Source organism: Styela clava, chromosome 7 (assembly GCF_964204865.1).
Source record: "Styela clava chromosome 7, kaStyClav1.hap1.2, whole genome shotgun sequence".
Lineage (NCBI taxonomy): Eukaryota > Metazoa > Chordata > Ascidiacea > Stolidobranchia > Styelidae > Styela > Styela clava.
The window spans coordinates 21,748,822-21,775,193 of record NC_135256.1 but is presented as its reverse complement, the minus strand read 5'-3'; the positions used below and the strand labels follow the sequence as shown (position 1 = coordinate 21,775,193).

The 26,372-nt window shown below is 34.5% G+C and overlaps 1 protein-coding gene across 1 annotated transcript; it reads left to right on the top strand.

Moving 5' to 3' along the window:
- The first annotated feature begins 876 nt into the window (after positions 1-876).
- LOC120328688 (exportin-7-like) lies at positions 877-19,580 on the top strand. Its single transcript, XM_039395218.2, has 26 exons — positions 877-1,081; positions 1,829-1,975; positions 2,346-2,439; positions 2,991-3,157; positions 3,368-3,580; positions 3,956-4,131; positions 4,701-4,845; positions 5,058-5,255; positions 5,666-5,787; positions 6,238-6,337; positions 6,755-6,845; positions 7,378-7,513; positions 7,892-8,000; positions 8,277-8,350; positions 9,353-9,497; positions 9,943-10,045; positions 10,286-10,382; positions 10,995-11,105; positions 11,818-11,899; positions 12,961-13,069; positions 13,768-13,982; positions 14,472-14,610; positions 15,234-15,418; positions 15,851-15,949; positions 16,051-16,187; positions 18,894-19,580. Exons 1-26 carry the CDS (start codon positions 1,070-1,072, stop codon positions 19,000-19,002), a joined length of 3,315 nt encoding a protein of 1,104 aa, XP_039251152.2. The 5' UTR covers positions 877-1,069; the 3' UTR covers positions 19,003-19,580.
- Positions 19,581-26,372: the final 6,792 nt, after the last annotated feature.

Here is a 26,372-nt window from a genome sequence, read left to right as displayed (position 1 = left end):
TTAGGGTTCAACTTTAAATCTTTGGTTGGGAAATTCGACTCTATCTATAATCACGGTTCCCCCATTGAGAACAGCAATTTCAAATTTTTAATCCAATTAATCAAATATTTACTTGGCACAATTATTTCAACTTTTGCGTGTTGCAAGTGCACTTTGCATATCATTGTAAGGAAACCAATCGGCGTGATTTCCATGAACAAAATATATTTGTTGTCTTCCGATTGTAAACATTTTCCCATGTTCTAAAATTTAGTTGTTAGGTGTTGTCTCATCTTGAATTGCTCAAAAAGTATTGCCGATTATAAATAGTGTTCAGCCTTATGTGGACTTCAATGGCTTTTCGTATGGGGGGTTGGGGCGTATATTTAAGTTTTAAACCCTTCCGGGTATATCTATAATCAATTTGATAAAAAGATATGGATTTTATATTATTATTTATTACGAAAAGAAAATTCGACAACGCCGCCTAATCATATGGCGAACCTATCATTCCGTTACCAGTCGATAGTTGGTCGTTGGCATGTTCAAACCCAACGCTTTTTTGGCGTACTATCAATTTTTGCTCCAAATAAACCAATCGAGCTTGTATAGCTTTCGAAGGCGTAGTACGTCTGTGGAAGACTTCTTTTAAAGATGCCCATTGATATCAGTGCTTATGCCCGGCCTTATTCGAAGCGAAAGGCGTGAGTAAATGTCATCCCGAAAAAAAAGTAATCCTCCCCACATTTTTGACCTCGCTACATTATTGTCCTACTGTCAGTTTGTCTTCAGATCTACATGAAAAGATGATTGGAATATTAGAAAAAAATTTCTGTGGTCAAATATGGGAATCCTCAGAGGGCAGTATCAGCTCTTGAGCAACACCAAGCAGTTACTATAAAATGTTATTTTGCATAACATTTGGTGAAAGCTTACTTTTTTGTCAACAACAAATTCAATTTGTGTCAGCAGGTTCAGGCGCTGAATTAGGTTACCTGCAATTTGTGGGTTTTTGCGTAAGCCATATAAGTTACCCGTAAATGTGTACGGCCAGGTAGAATTTTACTCAACCACGAGGAATTGAAACCAGATGATGGAGCAGGTATGCCATTATGCTGTTATGTGATCGTATCTATTCAAAGTCTCGACTTTCAAATTCCAGTATAGTTTATATATTTTGATCACTTCATTAAGTCCATGCATCAGAAAACAAATAACTGACTAACTAATCCCATACGGTACCCTATATGGACTGGTAACCTGACACTGTGACAATACAGCAAGAGGACTGGTTCGCCATATGATTAAGCCGTCTTATCGGCTTTTCTTTTCTCCATAATAAATATGTAAATCCTGCATGGACTTGATGGTGGAGAAACTCGTAACCGACTAGCTGTTACATGAAACACCCTTTGGCGGCCAGGAGTCCAGAAATCTTCATACACATAATTATCCTCGGCGGGATTTGAACCTGCAAATACGAGCAGGATAATCAGAGGTGCGGTGCCGAGCGTATTCCTAACGCTTAGCACCCACCTCAGAGGGAATATGATTCAAATTAAAGTGATGTCAAGGCAATATCGTGGCGCACTATGCACAAAAATATCAAGATTTTGGGCGAAATATCGAGTCCTGTGAAATTTCAGAATTTGGAGCAAATTTAGAAACAATGGCATAGCCTTCTTTGCTTTTAGCCACTTCTTCCATCTTTAAGTACTAAACTGTGAAATCAATTAGTACATTAGTTGCAGAGAATAATGATTCATTTTCATAACAACAGCAACAATCTTGCAAAATGATTCATAAATGTATATTCCATGACCACTTAATGCCCAATTTAATATTTTAGGAAGTCGCTCAACTCGAAACCTTTTGTGCAGCAATGTTCGAGACAGCTGATCCAGCAACTCGTCAGCATGCTGAAAAAGTTTTGGTTGAATTCGCATCTGACCCTACTGCTTTGGAAAAATGCCAAATGTTATTTCAAAGAGCTATTGTAAGTTTCTTAAACAATATGCTATTTGTAAAATGTAAAATTTAGAACATTGATTTAGCATTAAAAAAGTCCGGTATAGCAAGTATGAATGAAATACTCTGTCCTCGAAACATTTTTTTTTGATAACATACAGTGAATTTTCTGCATATTGACTGAGATATTTATTTCAAATCTGAATGAAGTAAGGAAAAATTGGTTTCAAGACTATTCCTCTTTCGATTTGAGTGTTTATTTCATTAATGACTTGAAAATATATGTGCTTTTTTATTTTAAAATTCAAATGTTCAATTTGTATATAAATTATACTATTTATATTTTTGTTTATGGTGAAAAAAAAATCATTTATGTCATTTTATATATTCTTTTAAAGTCACCATTTTCTCAACATTTGGCTGCAACAACATTGACAAAAATAGTGACCAAACCTGGATCAAGCTTGACATTACAACAGAAGCTGGACATAAGTATGTAACTTCGAATTGATTAATACTGTAATATCTACTGTAAGGACAGATTGCAATTCAATACTGTGTCTTTGCATACTAAACCTGATCTGTAATCAGTTTAATTTATTTGTTTTCATCAATTACTTTCTTATTGTCTGGTATACTGATTACGGAGTGCTCCAGAAGTATGTGTACCAATATGGAGGTAACTAATTTTGTTTGCCTACTTTACATCAAGTTGTGTACAGGGACAAAGCCTATGGGCAGGGGGTATATTCACTTGGCTAACACAGACAGTGCTGAACTCGTAATAGAACTAAAATAAGGAAAATCGGAATAAAATTATGGCCTAACTCTAACCTGGTACACACACTACGGGAGCACCAACTAAGGAGTTGAAATAAACTTATACTATAAGTGTTTGATTTGAGATGATAAGCTCCTCTGTTTCAAAGGGTTGCAGATGGTCAGCTGCGCTTCACCCCATTGAAACATTTTTGTATGTCTGTCAGGTAAAGAAGTTAAACAAAGCAAGTGAGCCACTAACCATTTACTTCCATGTTTTCCAGGAAACTATGTATTAAATTATCTTTACACTGGACAAAAATTGGCTCCATTCGTTATTCAAGGAATGATTCAGCTGTTTGTTCGAATCACAAAACTTTCTTGGTTTGAAGGTTCAAAGGGTGATTGGTTGTTCAGGAAAGTCATTGAAGATGTAACAAAATTTTTACAGGTACCTTTATGTTAATATCTAGGTCAGTGGGTACTATCAGTCCTTCACAATAGATCTGATCATATACATTTTGCAAAGCCCTTTAAAATAGTATTTATTGGAGGTTATTCCGAACCAAATTGTTTGTGTTATGATTTATGCATTGCATACCAAGTACAGTTTCATCTTATTTGAAAATCAATCGTTCTTGCAAAACAATTTTTATTTTAGGCAGATATGAGTCAATGTATTATCGGTGTTCAAATACTTAACATGCTCGTAAATGAAATGAATGAATCTGAGAGTGTCAAACCACTTACACGGCACAGAAAAATTGCTGCAACTTTCCGAGATTCAACATTGTTCAATATATTTCAATTACACTGTGGTTTATTACAACAAGCAACTTCTTCTGATGCCAGCCAATTTGAAGATCCAATGAAGGTGAATTGTGGCTTTTTCAAATTTTACAGCAATGAAAATTTTATTTTTATTTTGTGAATATTCAGAGAATCCCCAATTTTGAATAAACTAGTGAAATTTAAGACACTTGTGTTTCGTCGCCGAATAAAATTAATTGGATTTGGAAGCTGAGTTACAGATATAAATTTTTTAACCCCCAGTGGTCAGCAATAGCAAGGGTAAATATACTCTGTGGAGTCATCAGATGAAACTGGAGTTAGTTTTTAAATGGCTTACGCCTTACAGTCTTGAGTCAGATTTGAATGTAAATCTACTTAAGACAACTAACACATTTTTTCTTGTAAATATGATTTCAGTTTCCCATCTTATACCTTGTATTTTATTTTTCTCTAACAGAATACTTTAATATCAATTCTATTGGATCTGGGTTTGTCATGTTTATCTTTTGATTTTATTGGGACCTCGCATGATGAGTCAAGTGATGATCTATGTACTGTACAAGTTCCAACAAGCTGGAGATCAGTCTTTCTTGATCAATCAACGATGCTGCTATATTTTGAACTATATAAAAGGTATGTTCAGAAACCCAACAATTCAGATGTTATTATTGCATGAATAGTATAAACAACTAGGATGCTTTTTACAGTATTTTTGTATCCCAAATTTATTCAGTAGATAATGAGTTCTCAAAGTGCTCCGTTCAAAGCCCCAGGGCTCCATGAGAGTGAGCTATTCGTTTGCTTATTAAAATACTGACTTGGTAAATTTTGTATCTGTTCTAAAAAGGCCTTAATAGGATTTGACAATGCAAGGCGGTAATTCAAATACGACATAATCTATAAGTTCCAATAGATAGTTTTTATTTTTATGAATTTATTATGGGGCTTCGTAAATAACAGTTAACCTTTTCACAGGCTCCATAACACCAAAAGTTTGAGAATCCCTGCATGTTGTAGATGATTTGCTGGTTATGACATAATAATATATTTTTAATATATATTTTTTTCCGTTCATTCAATACAACGATGACTCACATATAACATATTTTGTATTATTGTTTGATCAATACGGACATTGATTATTGTTTCTTGATTGTACATCATCCATCATATATATTGCTTAAATTTATTTTTATTTACAGACTTCCTTTATCATTATGTGCGACATTACTGTCATGTCTTGTACAAATGGCTTCAGTACGTCGAACTCTACTTAATAACGCCGAAAGATCTAAATTTCTTTCCGACCTTTTATCTGGTATCAAAGGAATATTGGAAAATTCTCAAGTATGCAGTTATGACATCTTTAATTATGCTTATAATAGTTCTACATCAAATAGTTAAGTTTGATTGGAATTTGGAAATAAAATCAAAATACCGTTATTGAACTCTCGCAATTTGTTTCAATATTTTTGCCTAGACTCCAATTTTAATTGATTATACAATAATTCTGGAAATGTTTCAGCTTTTCATATAATTTCCATTATTGTTATTTTCAGAAATTAGCTGATGCAAGCGTGTACCATGAATTTTGTCGGCTTCTTGCCAGACTGAAATCAAATTATCAACTTGGAGAACTAGTCAAAGTATCTTGCTACACAGAATGCATGAGATTGATAGCAAATTTTACTGTTACATCGCTAAGGATGTGGCAGTTTTCTCCTAATTCATTACATTATTTACTCAGTTTGTGGCAGGTCAGTCATATTATTTGATTTTATATTCATGCACCTTTGAACCAACAGCACATTTCTATTAATACTCATAATTATGGGTTGTGGCCATTCTAATGGTTTAAATTTATTTTAAAATTATTCGATGTTCTCTTGAAAAATACTGAAATAATAGTCGTTATTGAAATATTGTTGAAAATAACAGCACAAAAATGACCAATATTATTTGCTCGTCCTTTTTTTCAAATATTGTTTCTGCTATACAACTTCATGGAACGTCAATGAACATGTCCAAATATGAGTTTTTTGAAGTTTTTGAATTACCTTGTTTGAATATCGCACATAATTTGTGTTGCTAACCTTTTATATATTGCATATCTTCTAATCAGAAATGTCTAAAATGAAAGTTCTAATAGTGTTTTGTTTTGTTATAGAGAATGGCTGCTAGTGTGCCTTATGTGAAAGCTCAAGAACCTCACTCGTTAGATACATATACTCCTGAAATAACAAAAGCATTTATTGATTCAAGACTTGAATCTGTAGCTGTGATTTTGAGGTAAATTTCAGTATAGTTCATCATCTTACTAATCACAAAGCAAAACTAGTTTCTTCACGATGTTTTGAATTTATTTTATCTTTTTTCCGGCTTCACTTCATGTGTGATTATCACGTTGTCCAATTGTCTATTTCTGATAGCTTAACGCAGGAAACTTAGTAAGTGCTTTAGAATCTAACCATGATCAGTATATTCTTATTTTTTTTTCAATTCAAAAGTTATTGTTGTTATGAATAGAAAAGGTTTCATTACATAAGTTTTCTTTGTTGTTGTTTTGAGATCTTATTAATTGGCAATTCCAATTTACTTTTTCCAATTCCAATTTTTTTTTTTAACATAACGATTTAGCTGTGTTATGATATATATATTTTCACATATATATATATATATGTATGTATTCACTTCGATTTATCTCAAAGTGTTTTATCTTTTTCTGCATTTGTTTTTTAGAGATGATTTAGAAGATCCATTGAATGATATTGATATCATAAGACAACAGTTGGATCAAATATCGACAATTGCCAGATGTGAATATGAAAAGACATGCGAGGTATGCAGACTGAGAACTTTTCTTGAAAGAAATTTGATAAAAAATTTTTTTTACTTTTCTACAATTTAGGATGGGATTTTCAAGTTTGTCTTGGGGAATAGGAAGGCCGATAAGACGACTTAATCATGTGGCTTGACCTCCTGTTGGGTTACCAGTCCATGTCGTGTATGGAATTAGTTAGCTAGCCAACCAACCAACAGTACATGAACCACCATACGGCCATACGAGTCCAGCAATCCACCCGCACATAATAATTACCACAGTATTCGATGGGTCGATCGCCACATTTTTTTTTGTAAACATTTTGTCATTGCCTTACAGCTAGTATGCTTTTCTGTTGAATTTGCGATAGATCTATTTTCATATAATTCTAAGTTTCAAAAATCTTCATTATTTCTTCTATTCTCCTATTTCTAGCATTTGGTTCGAGTGTTTGATGAATCTGCTTCAGGACTGCAAAAACTCTTACAAGCAAATGCAGATGATCAACAGCTTGCATTGCCACAAGGTAAAGTATATAATATGTGAAGGAGAATAGGTTAACTCCTGTACCTCATCACAGGCAGACTGCAATAAATTCGCAAGACAGTGGCAAACTTATAGTGTTTAGTGTTTACAAAAATAGTTGATCTATGTTATTCAGCTTGTACAGAGCTCCAAATTAGAGCAGTGTGGTTTTTAAACTATTCAGTGAAGCAAAACCCAGATGCAAAATTTCTTGTCTTGAGAAACCTCTGTGCAATATTATAATTGTCTCTTAATTGTCATTTTACAAAAATCACAACCGGAGTCAAAAATTTTCCTAATTAGAGTGGGGGGCTGTAGTCGAAGTCAAAATCTCTGAGTCTGAGTCATTTTTTAATTGCTCAGAGTTGGTCTCCGACTTCTTATCTCCGATTGCAGAAAGCTTTGGCTTGATTTCAAAAGGAATATTTCCAAATGTTTATGGATTGATATGGTAGTTATAGAATATTGTTGTAGAAATGGGTTTTAGTTAATATACAATATATATTCTATTTATCATTTTATCCTTCATACAGGACAATTAACGTGGATAGTTTACTTAATTGGAGCTGTAATCGGTGGTCGAGTATCCTTTGCATCTAATGATGATCATGATGCAATGGATGGTGAATTAGTCGTCAGAGTCTTACAACTTATGGAAATTACAGATACGTGAGTATTTTGCTGAATTGACATATTATCACAGAAGATAATTTAATCACACCAATTGCAGATTCAAATCTGGTTAATTAATGGTACTGATTCTGATAATTCAGAATGATGTGATTGCTATTTGGTGCGCACAGCAAAGTTATTTTCCTCGGGAGTAACACATTGATAAATTTTTATCATCTATATGTGTAGAATATGACAATAGGTATTATCACTAAAACTTAACTTGGGTGCATTTTTTTGCTTGATCAAAACTGCAAAATAGAAAATTTAGTTGTAGTTCTGCCATAAATTTTTTTTCTATCATACGTATGAAGGGAGTACATGCTAAATATTAGTAAACTTAGAAGGATCATTTTTGAAATTTTTTTTTACCAGACGTTTGACTTCAGGACATGGATTTGCCAATATTGAACTTGCACTTCTATCATTTTTTGAACAATATAGAAAAATCTATGTTGGTGACCAAGTACAAAAAACATCAAAGGTAACGGTGAAACTTCATTTTGCAAGAAGCACCAAAAAAAATTTCTTTTTTCGGTATAGTTTATCTAAATTAATGGCTGATTTTGTGACGTCATGAGCTTTATTTATTTTGAAGAGTTTTGTCTTGGAGGTCATCCAATGTCATTTATGTGATGAACTTATCTAGTGTGTGGATTTTTCTATAATATTATCTGGCAAAGTGTTAGGTTAATAATGTTATAAATGCAAATGCCTCAGTAAAAAATAATATTGTCAGTATATTGTTCACTCTTTGCAGGTTTATAAAAGGTTGTCTGAAGTTCTCCAAATAACAGATGACTCAATGATTTTGAATGTATTTGTCACAAAAATGTAAGTTTTGCCGTTGCTTATCAGTTCTTAAATGTTTCTAATTTAATATCTCAGCATTACTAATTGAACAAAAACCTATGTTACCAACTGTATTTCTCCACATTTAATACACACTTGCAAGTTCAGAAATGCGGGAAGTAGGCATTTAGCTCATGAAGCATTTATTCTGAAACATTCTTCTTACCAACCGTTGCTTTGGTTTTGTGTAAATATACCGTATTTCCCGGCGAATAAGTCGCTTTTCTAGACCTAAATTTATGGCCTGATTTTGGAAGGGGGTCGTCTTATTAGACGAGTATGATAATTTTCATTTTTTTGGTGTCACCTTATTATGTATTAGGTAATGTTCTTTCATGGTGGACGCAATCGCGAGTTGAACAGATGCTCAAAGTAGATTAAAATTTAAAGACGGCTTGAATTCACGTAGTTATTATGGATCGAATATTGCGCTACAAAAAAAACGTCATTATAGGCTATTTTAACCAATGTGTAAACGCCGCGACCACTCAAAAGGCATTGCATGGTAATTTGTGATTCCAATGTTGATGCGATTTTACTACCCCGACTTATTGGCAGGTTATTAGCAAAAACCCATTTTTGCAGGCTTGAAAACGGGCCTCCTCTTATTGACCAATTCGCTGGGAAATACGGTAAGTTAATATAATAACCCAACTGAAAATAAATTCAAAATTTAGGGCAGAGTTATTGGCAGGTTGTGAACATGGCCATTGGTCAAACAATTTAAGTGGACATGACCACGTACAATAACTTATTCCGAAAATATTCCGAAATAACATTTATGAATATGGAATATTGGATGAAATGGATTAAAATTAATTAGTCCAACTCATTCGTTCGCCGGACCAGGTCTGAATTAGTTAACTCGTACCCACAGCCATTGTTTCATTCAAGATTTATATACCCTGCGACATACAGCATAACTTTTTATCAAGTTACGAGATTGAGTTTTGATAATGATTGCAATTTATTTGTATTTTTTAGAATAAAGAACTTAAAATATTGGAGCAATCATGAACCAATCATAACAAAGACATTGCAATTACTAAATGATCTTTCTATTGGATACAGTAGTGTCAGAAAACTCGTAAAATTGGAGGCAATACAATTTTTATTGAAGAATCATAATGTGAGTAATCATGCATAACCGTGCTAGGTTATGTACGAAGAAATTTATATGTTTTTGAGTTGGTAATGGATAATTTCTCCGATAGCATTATAATTGCTTCATAAATCAGAGAAAAATCAAAAAAAAAAAATCGACATATTTATATAATAGTGAACAAGCTCTTACAAGTCACCAATGTTGTCGTAAAATTTGTTAAGTGTAATATGGGCTGCAACTGCAATTATATTTATAATGATTTAATGTTGTTTGATAATTTTACTATTAAGTGTTGGTTTTTCGAAAAGATTTTACAGAAATATCAGGGACTTTGTAAAAATTGGATATTGTAACACTAAACATTTTGTTCTTTTAATGATTATTTAATGATTCTTTGTAGTAATACAATTACTTGCGAAAAGAATGTGATATTCAAAAATATAAAATATTTAAATGATTGTTGTTTCAGAGTACACAATTTCCTTTTCTCGGTGTTAACTCACCCATCACTGATCTTCGATGTAGAACTACACTTTATATGGCTCTCGGACGTTTATTAATTGTTGACTTGGGTAAGGATCGGCTATAGTATATTTCTGGTTTTAATATGTGGTTATTGCAATCAAAAATGGTAGCCACATACATTTAGTCTGTGACCCTTTGTCTTGAGGCTTATTAGAAAAAGTTATCAGGCAAAATAATGGCGCAGGAACATCTTAACATCTCTAATTGCTAATTTGTTGTCCATATTTTTATTTATTTTTCAACAATGTTTACTTTGTCCAATATAATTTGAACATGTAATATTATAGGGGAGGATGAAGAAAGATTTGATGATTTCATGAGCTCATTATCTTCGTTACTTGATTCTCTTGTTCAAATGTTGAGAACCAATCTCAATAGTGATGCGTGAGTACAAATAACTTTATATTGTTATATTTGCCTAGAATTTTAATGGCCCAATTTGGCGTGAATAATAGTACATTTGAGTGGAAGGTTCATGCAGGCTGGTGGCACAATTGGTGTTGTCTTATACCAGTTTATCAACCTGGTTTAAAATTGGGCTTATATTTTTCGAGCATGATCAAATGTGTCAGAATCATCATAGGTATTTGTGGAAGTGAAAAATAAACAAAACTTGGGTGTAAATTTCATCTTTGAAATTTGTGAACGGGTAAATAAGAGAATAAAGGTTGATAACCCCTATATTCAGTCTTAGTACGCTCAACGTTTTTAGTATACAAAGTACTTCTCATCGTCTTAACATGAATTTGGGTCATAAAAAATTGTTATGATCGAATAAAGGTATTTCTAGTTCCATTTATAGCAATTCCAAATGTCTTTTCCTGCTTATATAGGGCCTTGTGTATTTTGAATTTTGTTAGTGAAAATCTTTTACAAAGGTGCTGTCTTTGGTTTTTATCATGATTGGAATGTGAAGCTCTTTTACTATTTAAAACATGAATATAGAAATGAACATAGATATGTTGATTGTAAAAAAACTCTCATATTCCATTCCAGATCATTGAACAACATTGCTATGAGAACAATGATTGGGTTGTCAAGAGATTTACATGGGATTACTTATGCATTTAACACCAAATCTAGTTATGCAATGCTTTTTGACTGGCTGTATCCTTTTGAATAATGAATTTATTCAATATTTTTAACTGGGCATCTCCTTATCGGCAATATTTGAAGAAAGTATTATGTTATAAATACAGGTAATAGAGCTCCTAGGGACTGAGTTAGGGTTTGTCATTTTTAAACAATTTTTATACAATATAGAGTTTTTAAACATACACATTGAAAATGCACAAAAATAGTTAGCAATAGCTAGCATTAACAAAATTGAATATAGCAAATTTGGAATACGTTGAAATATTCAGTTTAAAGGAATTAGAGGACAGTGGCATCAAATTTATATATCCTCTAAATCAGTGTTTGTCAAACTTTTTTTATCACGACCCACTTGGCACGTCAAAATTTTTTTCGCGACCCTCAAGAACTAAAATATAAATAAATTAAAATTTAATAATACAGAAAATATTGAAAAATAATAATTAAATCGACAATACCTATAATGATACCGATGTTGCATATTTTTGCACAAAAGCTTGAATTTGGCTATATCGCTAAAAAGTCGGTCTCAGTACTGGTTCCAAATCTTTCGAATTTGATCGATATTATGTTAGTGCCGATACATATTTCACTGTGAACCCCACTGAGCCCTTTCGTGACCCACCGTGTGTACGGAACCCCCAGTGTAAAGGGCCCTGTCCTGAATGAAATACTGCAGTGGTATTAAAAAATACGTTTTTTCTTGACTTCAACAAATTATAAGCTATCCTCACTTCATGTCAGTGATGCAAAAAGCAATTGATGTATGGTGCTTGGATCCTACTGTGACTACTCCTGTTTTAAAGGTGAAAAGTACAACACGATTGTTTCCTTAACTGCTACTTTCATATGCTTCATAGAAACATAAGTGTAGAATAGCACCTATCTCAGGCATATCTATACTAATGTTTTCTTTCTCGCACCTTTTTCAAATCCTCAGCTGATTCTCACAAAACAAGTGTGTAATTTTTATTGTTTTTCTGTATGTTTTTGACACCTAAAGAGCTCAATACGGGAATAGAATTAGTATTACATTAGCAAATACTTAGTAAATTATGGTTATACATGACATGAGTATTTGCATTGTTGATTTGAAGCAAATCTGTGTAACTGTTCTATTTTACTTTTAACCAATCTTAATGATTTAGCATTGTCAAGCACAAGTACCAGTTCTCACACCTAGTTAAGAAACTATCATTTTAGGAATCAATATTCTTTCTAAAATTATGTTAAATATGGTGTTTTTACATACCATATTTGCTCGTTTTGTAGCCCGGGCCCAAATTTTTTTCAACCAACTCACTAACCGAGCCCTTATTCAAACCGGCCCTTATTCAAGCACACGCGCTTGTTATTTTCGATTGTTACGATAACAAGTATGATTTAAACGAGAATAACGAAAATTTTGACTTTTTTAACGCACCGCAGAGACTAATTCGCAAAAGAAGAAAAGTTTTTCTTCACCCTATCAATATTGAAACGACGCACTTGGGCGTCTCGACGCCCAGTTTGAGAACTATGGTGTTACATGATCAATGCTATCTGTTATGTACTTGGACGCCTAAGGCGTGAGTGTTATCTACCAGCGCTTAAAATTTAACAGCGTTGTGACAAAGGCGCTTCTTATTTCCTATTGTTCTCTACCACTGAAAAATCAGCTTTTACATCGGGCGGGTATTCAAGCACCGGCCCATATTTATTTTTATGTCCTTTTTACACGGGCGGCTATTCAAACGAGCCCTTAATCAAGATCGGGCGGTAAAACGAGCATATACGGTACTTTACTGAACTGCGTTTAACCAATATTTGTTAGTAATTCAGAGCCTCTTTGGTTTTATGCCATATCATTGTGTTTTTGATCTTCCAGATGATGAGTGAATTAGTATTAAATCGTGGACAGAGATTACAATTTGAAGTTTCATCTCCTAATGGTATCTTATTATTTCAAGAAGCAAGCAAAATGATTTGTCTTTATGGTGAGAGACTTATTGTTTGCTACATTAAAAATTACTCATATTCTTATGTCGTAGTTCCTGCTCTATTTATTAATTGTGAATACATATCACTCTTTTAGGGAGTGTTAAATTGAATCAATCTCGATTACTGTTTGCTAATACTGGCACATTAAAAAAACACATTTTCGTCAATAACGTCCTACAGAAAAGAGTCGTATGTCAAAATTGTATTGAAAAATATATGGCTTCAATAAAAAAAATTGAGATCTTCACCTCGACCATTGGCAGAAAGAAAAAAAAATAAGATGGCAGTGATTCAAAATTTTGCTCTGAAACAATTCGAATAATTTGCTATTTAATACGAAATGCCCAGGCCTAGTGCTAATGAGTGGCATAAGAGTATAAGCTGTGGAAGCTGTTATTTGAAAACCAGGCAATGCAATAGAATTCTTTTGAAGTTGAACTTCCACTAAGCATTTTTTTCATCTTCAATTCACACAATGTCTTCTATCGAATTTATGAAAATTCCTTTCATGTCGCTTGGATCTCAGTATAGTTACTTTTGATGTTTTGCTACATCTGAGATGTGACATCACGATATTATGAGGATAGAGAAATCAGCTGAAATGTAAATATTGCAATGTAATGCCTGATTTTAACCTAGGGCAGGCCAGAAGGTGGTCAGGGCCGATATTATTACAGTAAATATTCTAATTTAGGAGAAAGAATACTTCAAGTTGTTGACCTCCCAAAAGAAAAGGTATATTCACATAGATTGAAAGGAATATCACTTTGTTTCACATTATTGAAGCAATCTTTATGTGGAAATTATGTGAATTTTGGAGTTTTCAGACTGTATAATGATCCAACACTGGACGATGTTCTCAACATGTTTATGAAATTGGTGATGTCAGTTCCTGCAACTGATGTTTTGGTGAGATTGTTGGTTTAGATCGTTAATACGTACTATTTATAATATGATAGGAATAGGATTGTATTTTCTATTTGCCTAATTAACATTCGGTTGGAATATTGGAAAGGTAAATTTATCAGGCAATGGGATAACTTTTTCAGTCATACTTACATGGCCGGCCAGTCTATGTGGGCAAAATTTTTGACCTCTGGTCCAAAAACCTTGCTCACCCCTGATATATATGTTAATTTCTAATACATATCTACCTCGCCATGGAGACCTAAATATTGCTGAAAGGGAGAAAAATTGAAGAGAGGATTCACATGGCAGTTGATATTGACTATCATAGATAATTCATCAATTTTACTGCAAATTTGTACATTAATTTATATTATACAAAATCAAAATTCATTACAATTACATTCAATAGTTCTAGAATACTGAAATATTCAAATTTGGAAATCTTTTATTCAGATATTGTATGATTAAATCTTCCTTGTATTTTTCTAGGATTACCCAAAGCTCAGTATTTCCTACTACACATTACTTGAAGTACTGGCGCAGGATCATATGAATTTTTTAACTGGTCTTCCATCGCATATGATGCATCGCGTTATGTCTTCAATATCAGAAGGCCTCACGGCTTTAGGTAAAATTCTATTTATTGTGCAATGAATATATTTCAATTTCATTGAATTTTAGTACTGTATTTATTTTTTAACAGATGCAAATATTCTAAATATATTCATTATTTTATTCACTATTGAGCAAAAACCATAATATGTTCCAAACCCCTACTCATTATCAATTCTAACATATATGGTAGGATTATAGAATTCTCATTATATATTTAAAGGGCGTGGGGTGGAAAAGCTGATAAGACGACTTAAAAGTATGGCACACCCTCTCGTCAGGTCGTTTATGAGAACAGTTTACCAGTTAATTGTACCATGTGCATGTTTTGTGGTGGAGAAGGCCATAACTGCTTGTCAATACCTTACATTGTTTATAACACTCAGCATAATATGCCAATCTTCGAGCTGAAATATAATACTGTTTTTTGTTATTTCTAGGACGTTTATGTATTAGATTTCAATTTGTGTATTTAATTCATAGTTTAAATTCAGTTTCACCAAAACTCATCTGTAAATAAAGAAATAAGTCCTTTACCAAATAGAAAATAGTGTCCCGACAAATTTGATGAAAAATGAAATGCTTGAGATTTAGTTTAGATTGACAGCGAGTATAGAGTGTTTTTTTCTTCCTTTACAGATACAATGATTTGCACATGTTGTTGCGCTACATTGGACAATATGGTGACTCATTTATTTCGATTAATGTCAAGATCGCCAACGTCTGAGCGAAGACTGAAACGATATAACCATGATCCTCATGCGCAAGAACGCAATCAGCATTTTTTACAAGTTATGACACAGCATCCTGAAATGTTACAAAAGGTGAATTAGATTTGTGTCTGATATGTAGTTCTTGAAAAATATTCTTTATATCATAGTTTAATCATGGTTTTTAGATATTTGTTTAAGAAACATTAATTGTAATGTGTAATGCTCAATTTTAATAAAAATTCCTTCTGAGAATGTCTCATGCTTTTTGTTGATATTTCTGTGGCATTCATGTACTGCTTAGATTGAAGAAAATAAAGCAAAAATTTTTTCAATATAAAATTGATCAGAGATGACACCATTTTTATCTTGAGCCTAATCTTGCTCCGTTCTTTCCAAACCATCATTAATATGCTTTTATTAGTCATGACTCATGAGCCAATTTTTTAATTCCAAAGTTTATATGCATTTACTGCTATGTGTTTTTTAATTATTAAACTTAACATTTACATTTGGAAAAATGTGATAAACGTTTTCATTCTTCAGATGATGTCAACAGTATTGAACATGATCATGTTTGAAGACTGTCGAAATCAATGGAGTATGTCAAGGCCATTATTAGGTCTTATACTGTTAAATCAAGAGGTAAGATTTTTCTAGCATGGACTAGTGATATTATTGTGTAATAGCTGTATAAAAAGTTGAATACTAATGAATGTTTTAAAATTTGACATGTTCATGTTTAGTTCTTCAATTCTATGCAAAAATCAATTTGTGAAACTGAATTTGAAAATCATCCGACAAAAATGTCTGCAATACAAAATAGCTTCAGTCAATTGATGGACGGAGTTGAACGAAATCTCCTCACAAAAAATCGAGACAGGTAAGCTTTAAAATAAATAGTCCAGTGGTTCATTTATCTTCCAAGTTTAGCATATCAGTTCTACGGTGTTAACCCTCTAGGCCAGTGGTTCTCAAACTTTTTAGTCCCAGAGCCGCATTTCAAACCTCAAAGTTATGAAGAGCTGCACACAAACAACGCAAGGTAAAATTGCAACAAACCTTGAGCGCATATTTAAAATACCAAGTCATCGTAACAACAACACACGTAACAACTAAGGCTGGGCAAAATATTTGTATTATAAAATATTTGAATGGCATTTTACTATGTATTCGAATATCCGATACCACGTGACCTGCTTGAACATCGAACTCGCGCGCCTCCAACTCAATCGTGACTTGTGCGAGATTTGCCAACGGCGCTCGCTATCAGAAAAAAACGACAAATTTGAAAAGGGGTTGTCTTTGCGTTATGGTGTTATATGCTTATCTTTGCACCTAACGTATCGTTTCAATTCCATATTTTGCAAAAAAACGTACCGACCGTTATGTAAATTTAGAAAACGTCAAACCCGATTAGGTATTTAAGATAAATTTCCCAGATTTTAAACTCCGCATGCTTGGTGACATGTCATGAGCCATTTCTTGCATTACCGAACATAAAGTTGATTAAAATTAAATGTTAAAATGACTTTTCGGCGTTTCAATGTGAAAAAGGCGATTTTAGGTCGTTAGAAAACTCTAGTTATATAAATAGCATGGATTTAAAAATGACCAAAAGTTTTTCCAATAGTTGGTATGAATTATATGTATGAAAAACATTTATTAAGTTGTAACCAGATAAGAAATGTCACGTCCTACTCCCTTTAAAGCACTTTGTATTAGCTCTTTAGTGATCCCTTTCATCCTTAGCCAAGTAATGTTTCGAATATGTAAACATTTTACTCCACCTTGCATGGCCGTTGAGCCAAGAGTAGAACGTAAAATAAAATAAATCAATCGTTGTAACAATGCACGCTGATTCGTCTATTATCATTGAAAATGATTACAATTGTTAGATTTTGAAGCATTTGGGCAGTAATAATTAGGCATCAAGGCATGACATAATCAAAATCATTAAGTGAAGTGCTAAATTTGCAAATTCCGTGAAGAAAATTGAGCATTACTCAGTAAGTATTTTAGCTATAATAACCATCGGGGTGTTGCTTTGTTGAAAAAAAAAAGGTTAAAACTTGGCGGAATTAGGTATAATTAGCGTCTGACCCTCTATTAGGCACAATGGCCTAGAAATGCTTTTATTGCCAATTTATTTAATCGCTATTTTAAATCAACATTCAGGATTCACGCAATCGTAAGTTCGGTTTATCTATCTAATACTAAAATATCACAAACACCATAGAAAAGCATGAGAACCTCAATTATCATTTTAATAATTATCTGCATCTCGGTTACCGTTCACTTTAAACAGGCACGGTTAATTTACAAGCGGTGATAGGATAGGCAGAGGATAAAACTCAGAATAAAATTAATTTAGTTTTGAAATCAGCCCTTAATGTCTTCAACGGCTGTTGCTGATGTGAACGCAAGTGTATACTAGAAAAATGAAACTTCGATATCCGGCGAACCCTTATTCTTGCAAAAAAGCGAGAAAGGGCAGGAATATAGAATACCAACTTTAGGATATCGCCGCCGAAACGATCGTGGTGACAAAGGCAATCAGCGATTATGATGAAATTAACCCTTAACCAGTAAAAAAACGCCTTATTGCCAACTTTTCAATGTTTCTATTAGTTTCCAAATTTGAAAAAAGATTCGATTTTGCCCACCCTAGACTAATAGCCATTTAATTTGGCTTTGATTTCTGATAAGTATGTCAAAACGGGTTGTAATCGTGGAGGATGCAAGGTGCAGTAGCTGCTTGAGATGATCGCCAAGTATTTCGGGACTATTTTCGATTATTGGAACAAAATTAAAATGCTCTAGAAATTAATAAAATCATTGAGTTATTATTTGATTTATACATAATATTCGGAAATGCCACAAAAACTGAAAATCCACGAAAGCAAGCCAATAATGATTACAGCCATGTTTAAAATCTTTCCAAGTGAAAAGTGTCGGAGTGGCTGCGAAAATGCTTACAGTTGCGTCACTGTTGCATCTTGTAGATTAGTCAACGCTACGCAAATAAACACGGAGGAATCCATTCGACTAACTAATAGACTTCCGCATTTTAATTTCTAGTCAATGATTAGTTTTCAATTAAAAATTTTCTTTGAAAGTAATTACTTTTTAAGGCATTAACAAGAGCTGCAGAAAAGGTTGTCGAGAGCCGCATGCGGCTCTCAAACCGTAGTTTGAGAATCACTGCTCTAGGCCTAGGGCCTAGGCAGTCAGCTATTTCCCACAGTCATAATCAATACTGCTACTTATATTTATAGTAAATTAAACTGCTTTTATGTATTAGTACGCTTATCAACCTGTTTTCTAAGTAAGTCTCTGGTAGTCTTGTACTGCTTAACTTTTCGTACAAATATAACCATTGCTCAATCAAAAGTTATGTAGATAAATGAATATAATTTATTTTGGCTGATCTGACACATATGTATTGACATTGATACAGCTGACTCAGAATGGAACAATTTGTATTCAGTATATTCACTACTGCAAGAAAATGATATTCTTTATTGCAACTGTATGTGAATTGTGATCATAAAGTAGGGTGTTTAAATGAGATATTTTTATGCCGCAGGTTCACTCAGAATTTGTCATTGTTCCGTCGGGATATAAATCAGACATTGAGATCAAACAGCAGCACTGGCGTTGGTCTTGATCTTTCTCAATCAGGACAAATGTCATGATGATTGATAAATTTGTAGTATTTCTCTTGATACCTTTATACCTATGTTTTTGTTGTTCTTTAACAATGGACCCCGTAACTGCCAAATTGTGGTACATTGCAGAATATTTTGTTGCCGAAAACATTTGGCCTTGATGCTGGCTGTAATTTGTAATCTACCGTATTTTTGGTCCATCATTGTTTTTTCTAATGTTATTTCCTTCAAGTTCAGCCTTCAATCATCATGAACTTTCATAACAGCCTTGTTTGTTAATATTTCAAGCCCTATAATTAATAGTATGAGTTTCAATTTACACATGATTAAATTAATTTCTTGTTTTATTAGGGAATTAAGGACTATTCGATTTAATCTACTAGTGCAAACACTTAATTTATGTCACTTTGTCTTCAATTAGGCTCCTAAGTTCAATGATTAGTATGTATCAAAGAAATAATTCGAAGCAGTAATCCGCTTGTCATTTAGTTCTTTTAATAATTTTGATGTGGCAAGAGTTCATGTTATTGTCTCTGCTCATGGCCATCACACCCATATCGATCTTGCTGCTTGTGCAGTTTGCAATAATCATTTTGAAAACGATGCATCGTGTAGCATTTTTCTGCTGTTGAGGTATCAAAGCTTAGCGATCCATGTGCTGATAGTAAAGATGTATGTGCTGTCGTGGAAGATGATGTCAATTTTCACCAGTTTCTCTATTGTAAAAGCTAAGTCGGCGTCCTATCCCAGTAATTATCCATCCTTAAGTTTTGTAGGATTTTACACAAAGGCAAATGTTTTCAATTTGTGCGATTGGGGGTGTGGGGGGTTGCCCTTGCGTTTGTGGGGGGTTGCCCTTGCGTTTAATCGTTTAAATTAGGGTATTAGGCGTTTCCAAAACTATCCCTTCAGAGAACTCCAAGCGGTCAATCAACTGGATGGATGATCATCTCCCAAGTTAATATTGAGAGATAATGGTTACAAAGACACAGTCATGTTATGATTTTTCCAAGAATGTTTTCAAAGCATGTCTTTGGCATGGAGTGCATTGGGTTATGAGTATAAAGAATTCGACCTCACATCCTAGCTACAACTGGTGATGTTACATGCTTAGTTATCCTGAAAATCAAAGAAGAAGTTTACGAAAATGCTAGTTCAGGGTGGTCCAAAACCAGGCCCCTGTGGCCCGCGTCGCAATATTCAGGGAAACAAGAAATCTTTTGCCATATTGTTACATCCCTGATGTTACTTTATTGACTAGTGTTATGGCTAGCTGAGACTACTAGCGCAGTTGTATAGTTTGCTAGGCTAGTCTAAATCAATCACTTTGGTCTAAATCGAAGACTGGCTTCTTTTTTTGTCTGGAATATATGCTAACAAAATAGGCTTCATGCAACACTGAAAATCGAATGAGGAACCTATTAGCCTAGGTTGGTTATGTCTGATAACTAGATAATAATTTAATGGCCGATCAATATAATTTCTGCCGGGTGTCTTTTTGCAACCAGCCTAAACAGTATTACAAAAAATGCTGACTATATTTCAAAAAATTTAGTAATTACCCTTCTGTACCTCGCATTTGGTAATCAATCCATCAGCAGGTATTTGTAGGTTATTTTGTAAACATGAGTTTGAAGAGAAAGCAGACCAATTCAAATAGATTTTTGACTGGGTATGAGTGGAGAAATACCACAATGCTTTGCTTAATATATCTGCAAGTTGTCTTGGTGACCATCTAAAAGGACATTTTCGCCTTATGACACAACAGCGTTTGCTTTGTATTGCTCTGTTTACCTATTATCGTAGCCCACGAACAACACAAAAATAATAGTGTGGCCCGCGAGGCCGACAACCATGGGCCACCCTGTGCTAGTTCATGACGTGGCAGATTAATTTAGTCTTGGCCCCATAAAGTTGACGTTTAGGAGTAGTCCTTAGGCTGTTTTAATTTTATTTAGTTTAGTTTATTTTTATAACTTTATTGCGAACACCTGAATAATTTATAACGCAGGGAAGAAAATGTAAACTTAATTGAAAGGGGTTAATAAAAGCTTATGAAAATTGCGTTTTATTGGCAGCCTGCCGCTTCGCAACTATCAAGACTAAAAAAGCTGAATCTATATATATTAAATAAAATGCTCAAATGACGAGTATACAAATACATAACTGCAAACGATATGTCTCAATCGCTACGTCGTAGCCCAAAAGTAGGTCTACTGGAGACTAATGCGATTTACAAATCACCATTGTCTATAAATTTTTATAAGTAAAAATTTTTAATCTCATCGACTTCGTTTTCCCTCCTATCCAAGTATATTGATGCGTGAAATAAAATATAATCTCATGGAGACTTCACACTATATAGTCGAGGAAATCGATACTACTTACGTGACATGACATATTTTGGAAACTCGATAATACAAATTTACACAAAATAAAAATGGATAATTCTGGAGAGTAAGCAAAACCTATAAAGAAGTTTAAAACATGTGTCAAGAAATAGCATGTGTCTGCCCACCAGCACGCACACAAAAACACAGACCCAATTAAATGAGGCTTGGGCCAGAATTTAACAAACAAAATACGCGATATTATTGAACTTTCGGGCTGTTGTACTGTTAACACGTTGATAATGACCAATACAGTCTCGTACAAAATTAATGTGGGGAGTACAAATGTACAATGTAATACAGTGACGATGATAGTCATGAAAGCTAAGAAATACCAAGCCATGAAAAACTACACTGATTGCTAAATTGGGCATTGCTGAAAAGGTGATAAAGTGGTTTAGGTCCAGGATACAAACAAACTCAAAACTATGACAGTAAATTCATTGTGTGGACACTCAGACACTCACAATTATCAGGAAAAACACTAGTCCGCTTGAACAGACATGTAGCCTAATTACTTATCGATCTTTAGATAGGTAAGTATGTTGATAGGTATTTGTTTGTCTGTCTGTTAGATGCTCGCGATATCTCACGAAGGCGAGATGAAATCTGCCCCAAATTTTGCATGTGCCCCAATTTTGCATTCATCATATATTGGACCAGAATCCTATTGATTTTGGATGAATTATGTCGTATAATTAGCGAGTTATTAATTAATTAGTGATGGGACATTCTTCAGATTATATAATTTATTTTTATGTGACCGGCGTCATACGATTTTAATCTGGCATTGATGTACATGTGACGATCGAACGTCGTGCGTAGAAATGCAGACACACATAAAATCTACCATATCTCCCATTTTTGAAAGCTTTCGTACCTGCGATGTGTGCAGCTACGAACTTTTTTTTAGACAGACCATACCGAACTACGATAGGAAATAACTTACATACCAGCATACAGATATACCGGTACCGTATGCAGTACCGGTACCATAGATTTCATGAAGGATCGCGGTAACTGTAGGTAGGCTATGGGTACCGTCTGACCGTAGGCTACTAAATTAATCCGTTCTGCCGTTACACTGTTACAGGAACTGATCTGCTGGGAATGGTTAATCGGTTAACCGATTTTAGATAGTTAACGGTTACGATTTATTTTAACTGACATCTCCGGTACAAATCATCTTTATACCGGTACCGTACTGGGTATCTTTGGTCTGTACTACTGACTGTGTCTGTAATGCAGTAGTGAGAATCCTAAAACTTGTAGATTTACGTAACCCAGTAGCGGTCTTACTACTTACTGAATACAGCGCGAAACACCGCAAAGAGCGCGAAACACCGCAAAAGAGCGCAAAATAGCGCGAAACAGAGGGAAACAGCGCAAAATAGTGGGGAAACAGCGCAAAACAGCGCGAAAGAGCGCAAAACAGAGGGAAACAGTGTGAAGCAGAAAAAAATTTTGCAATGAGTTCGGGGCACCTTGTTTTGAGTTCGATTACCACGGCAGCAAATTAAAAACACAAACCAACGTATGTAGCCAGTAATGCTGTAATGGCAGGACTGCCCCCGCTGGTGACACATTTTGGGTACCATAATTTAGAACAATTTCCATGTGGATATGGTTGGCTTTAGGGTTAGGGTTAGGTAAAAAGGGACCTCCAGAAGTATGTGCACCAAGATGGCGCACAACCTGAAAATAGTATGTGTGTGTGTGTGTGTAGCGCATTCAGGTTGTGCGACATATTGCTGCACATACTTCTGGAGCACCAAAAAGGTAGATAAAATTTCGCATGATGACCTATAATCCGGTACATAACCTTGTAAATATACCGGAAATAGCGCCATGAAACCATGGCGAGAGGCGCCGTGGTTCTTTCGTGGCAGGAGGTGGTAATGACTGCGTCTCCTGTTTTGCGCTGTTTCCTTCTGTTTTGCGCTGGTTTCCTTCTGTTTCGCGCTGTTTTCCTCTGTTTTGCGCTGTTATGCGCTATTTTGCGCTGTTTCGCGCTCTTTTGCGCTGTTTCGCGCTGTTTTGCGCTCTTTGCGGTGTTTCGCGCTGTATTCAGTAAGTAGTAAGACCCTCCAGTAGTCAGAGGTAAAATCAAGCAAATAGAAAGAATACCGGTTTATTATTATTGCTATTTGTTGACAATATTGTTGGTTATTTTTGTTGGAGTGTGGGAAAAACTTGTTGCCGTACGGTATTGCTGAATCGTAATGCATTGATTTAGATGGCGGAAAACTGACACTAGCGACAATCGAAAAGGATTATTTGCTGTCCAAGTTTAATTAAGATATTTATGCCCGTCCCGATTAAATTATAGAAAGCTGGAAAGTGAATACCATACTGGTACCGGTACCTTGCAGCATCGTCCAAAACAATGAAGAATGGCATAAAATAAATCAACACTTCAGAATATCCAATATCAAAGTTAAAGAGGGTTCACTTTATGCAGCTCTTTGCTGGCATGGGGTTACAATTTTAAAGACAATCACAAATTCTTCAATTGCACGCGTGCCACAAAAGTCATCTTATTTCAAAGGCTCAAGTATTCATGTTGGATTTCTTGATTTCAAACAAGTGATGTCCTACCTAGCACTGAACAATGTTTTACAATTAGGCAATGCATACATATTGCTCACTAATATTTCAAATTAATATAACTCATTTTTTTTTATTATTATGAGCTATATCCTTACTCCTGTACTCAGTAGATATTATTTGGTGGTATTTTTTTTTTCTTTTGACTGCCAATAATTTATATATTTTTAATCACATTTTCAACCACTTTACTTGGATTATGTGGCACTTAGGACACAAGCATATTTTAACTTTATTTTTGTCACTTATTTATTTTTGCTCATAGGTATTTCATTGTGTGAGTGTGTAATTGAACCTGCTTTTACTGTTTTGATAAATTATTTTACATCTTAATGTTGCTTACCAGTATTGGTAGTTGTATGAATATTGTTTTGGCAAATGGTTCCATTGTATATAGCTATTTTGTATTTTTTCCAGACACACTGCCCTAATCTATTTTGTTGTGTTCACTACTAGTCATGCTTTGTATTTGCAGCTATTTCAAGCCTGTCTGTAGGCAACTATAGCACTTTATATTTGTGCTTTTCGAACAACATCATTCCATGATGGCTAACATATTCTCTCGTTTTTCGTCACAACGATCACGATAGGAGAGAAATCGTCGGCGTTAGCGAGTTCGTTATCGGCGGCGCAGATGCCATTTCGGGCGATCGTAATCATACTTTGGAAAGACCTATGACGTGATGGACTGATGGTGACGTCGTAGTGACGTAATTTTCGGATGGCATAGTCAGGTTGGTGTTAGGAATAACATATGCGAAATTCGGGGTTTCGTGTAGTTTCTTACCTAACATACTTCTAGTGGGCGTAGCATGACAATTTTTTCACATAGCCATCCTAACCCCCACCTGACTACACCATCCAAAAATTACGGCATTATGAGACACCATAGTGAAGTAATAGAGCCCTTCAAACTATACGAACTGCCATCCAAGACGCGCAAACGAGCACCCGAAATCGAACAGTTATTTCTCTCGTTTTCTCGTCGCAACGATTCCGATAGGAGAGAGATCGATAACGTCAGCCAGTTCTTTATCGTAGGCGTCAATGCCATTTCGAGCGATCGCATGTATATTTGGCAAGCTCTATGACGTGATTGTGATGTCGTAGTGACGTAATTTTTGGATGGCGTAATCAGATGGGTTAGGATTGACATATCAAAAAATTGTTATGCTACGTCCACTAGAAGTACGTTAGGTACCAAACTACACGAGACCCAAAATTCGTTATGCTACGCCCACTGGAAGTACTTGTGGTACTAAACTATACTAGACCCAAATAATTGAGGTACCATTATTGCTGATTATGGAAATTTGACAATCATAAATTCAGAATCAGTTTTCGGTCGAAATATATTCTTCACGATTTTATTGCACAAGCGTCTATTGAATGTCATCCAACAAAAGCTCAGTTGATGCAGTTTTTCTTAAAGATATTTAAAGTAGAATTTGCACATTGAACACTGATAATTTGTCACATGAATGACATTTGATAACGAAATCAGGCTTTACTAAAATACCCGATATACCATATGTCTGAATCTCGCAGCAGAGCGATCATAAAAACTATCTCGGTTTATGAGTAATTTCGAGCGATACCGGGATAAGATCGCGAATTGCTTTGTAACCATCGTGACGTAACAAGCTAAAATTTCAACTTATTACGTCAAATGTCACGCTGCGGTTAATGGTTAAAATTTTTTTCCTGAAATTGCCGGGACTAGTTCACTAAACGCCGTCAAGTACCTCTAGTTAGGGTGGTATAACCCAAAGTGACTATAACGTTACCATACCAATGCATGTCCTCACTTGTGTTATAGTCATTTTGGTTATTGGTATAACCATTCTGCCATTCCCCAAAATCAAGAAAGCTATTTTCTCGTAACGATCCAGACATGAGTGAATGAGACTAGCGAGTTCGTTATCGTCGGCAGATATGCCATTTTGGGCGATCATAGCTTTTCTTTGGCAAGCTCTATGATGTGATTGTGACATCGTAGTGACATAACTTTTTGGATGACGTAGTCAAGGAGGGGTTAGGAATCATTTACAAAAATGTTTGTGCCACACTAGCTAGAAGTGCTTACGGCGTTTAGTGCACATGCACCAAATTCCCAGCCCTAGCGATTAACCATTTCCGAATTCTTGCATTCCCATACCAGCTTATTGCACAGTGCTCGTTTCTGTGATTAGGACAAAAGGGCGGATGTTGGAATTGTTTAAAATTTTGTCTGTATTTAAAAATAAACGTAGTTATAGCCTATTTACACTGAAATATCACAAAGAACTACCATAAAGGTTCATAGCAATTGTGTAACCATAAGCAAAATTCTTTAGACTACGGTATGTCAAGAAAAAGTTACCGTACACTTAATCTACAGCTACAGGTGTTTGAATTCAA

Bases quoted from the DNA above. Each gene is read 5' to 3' on its own strand.
- LOC120328688 (XM_039395218.2), top strand. The intron at 3,581-3,955 runs GTGAATTGTGGC...TTTCTCTAACAG, and splicing joins AATTTGAAGATCCAATGAAG to AATACTTTAATATCAATTCT. The intron at 4,846-5,057 runs GTATGCAGTTAT...TGTTATTTTCAG, and splicing joins GAATATTGGAAAATTCTCAA to AAATTAGCTGATGCAAGCGT.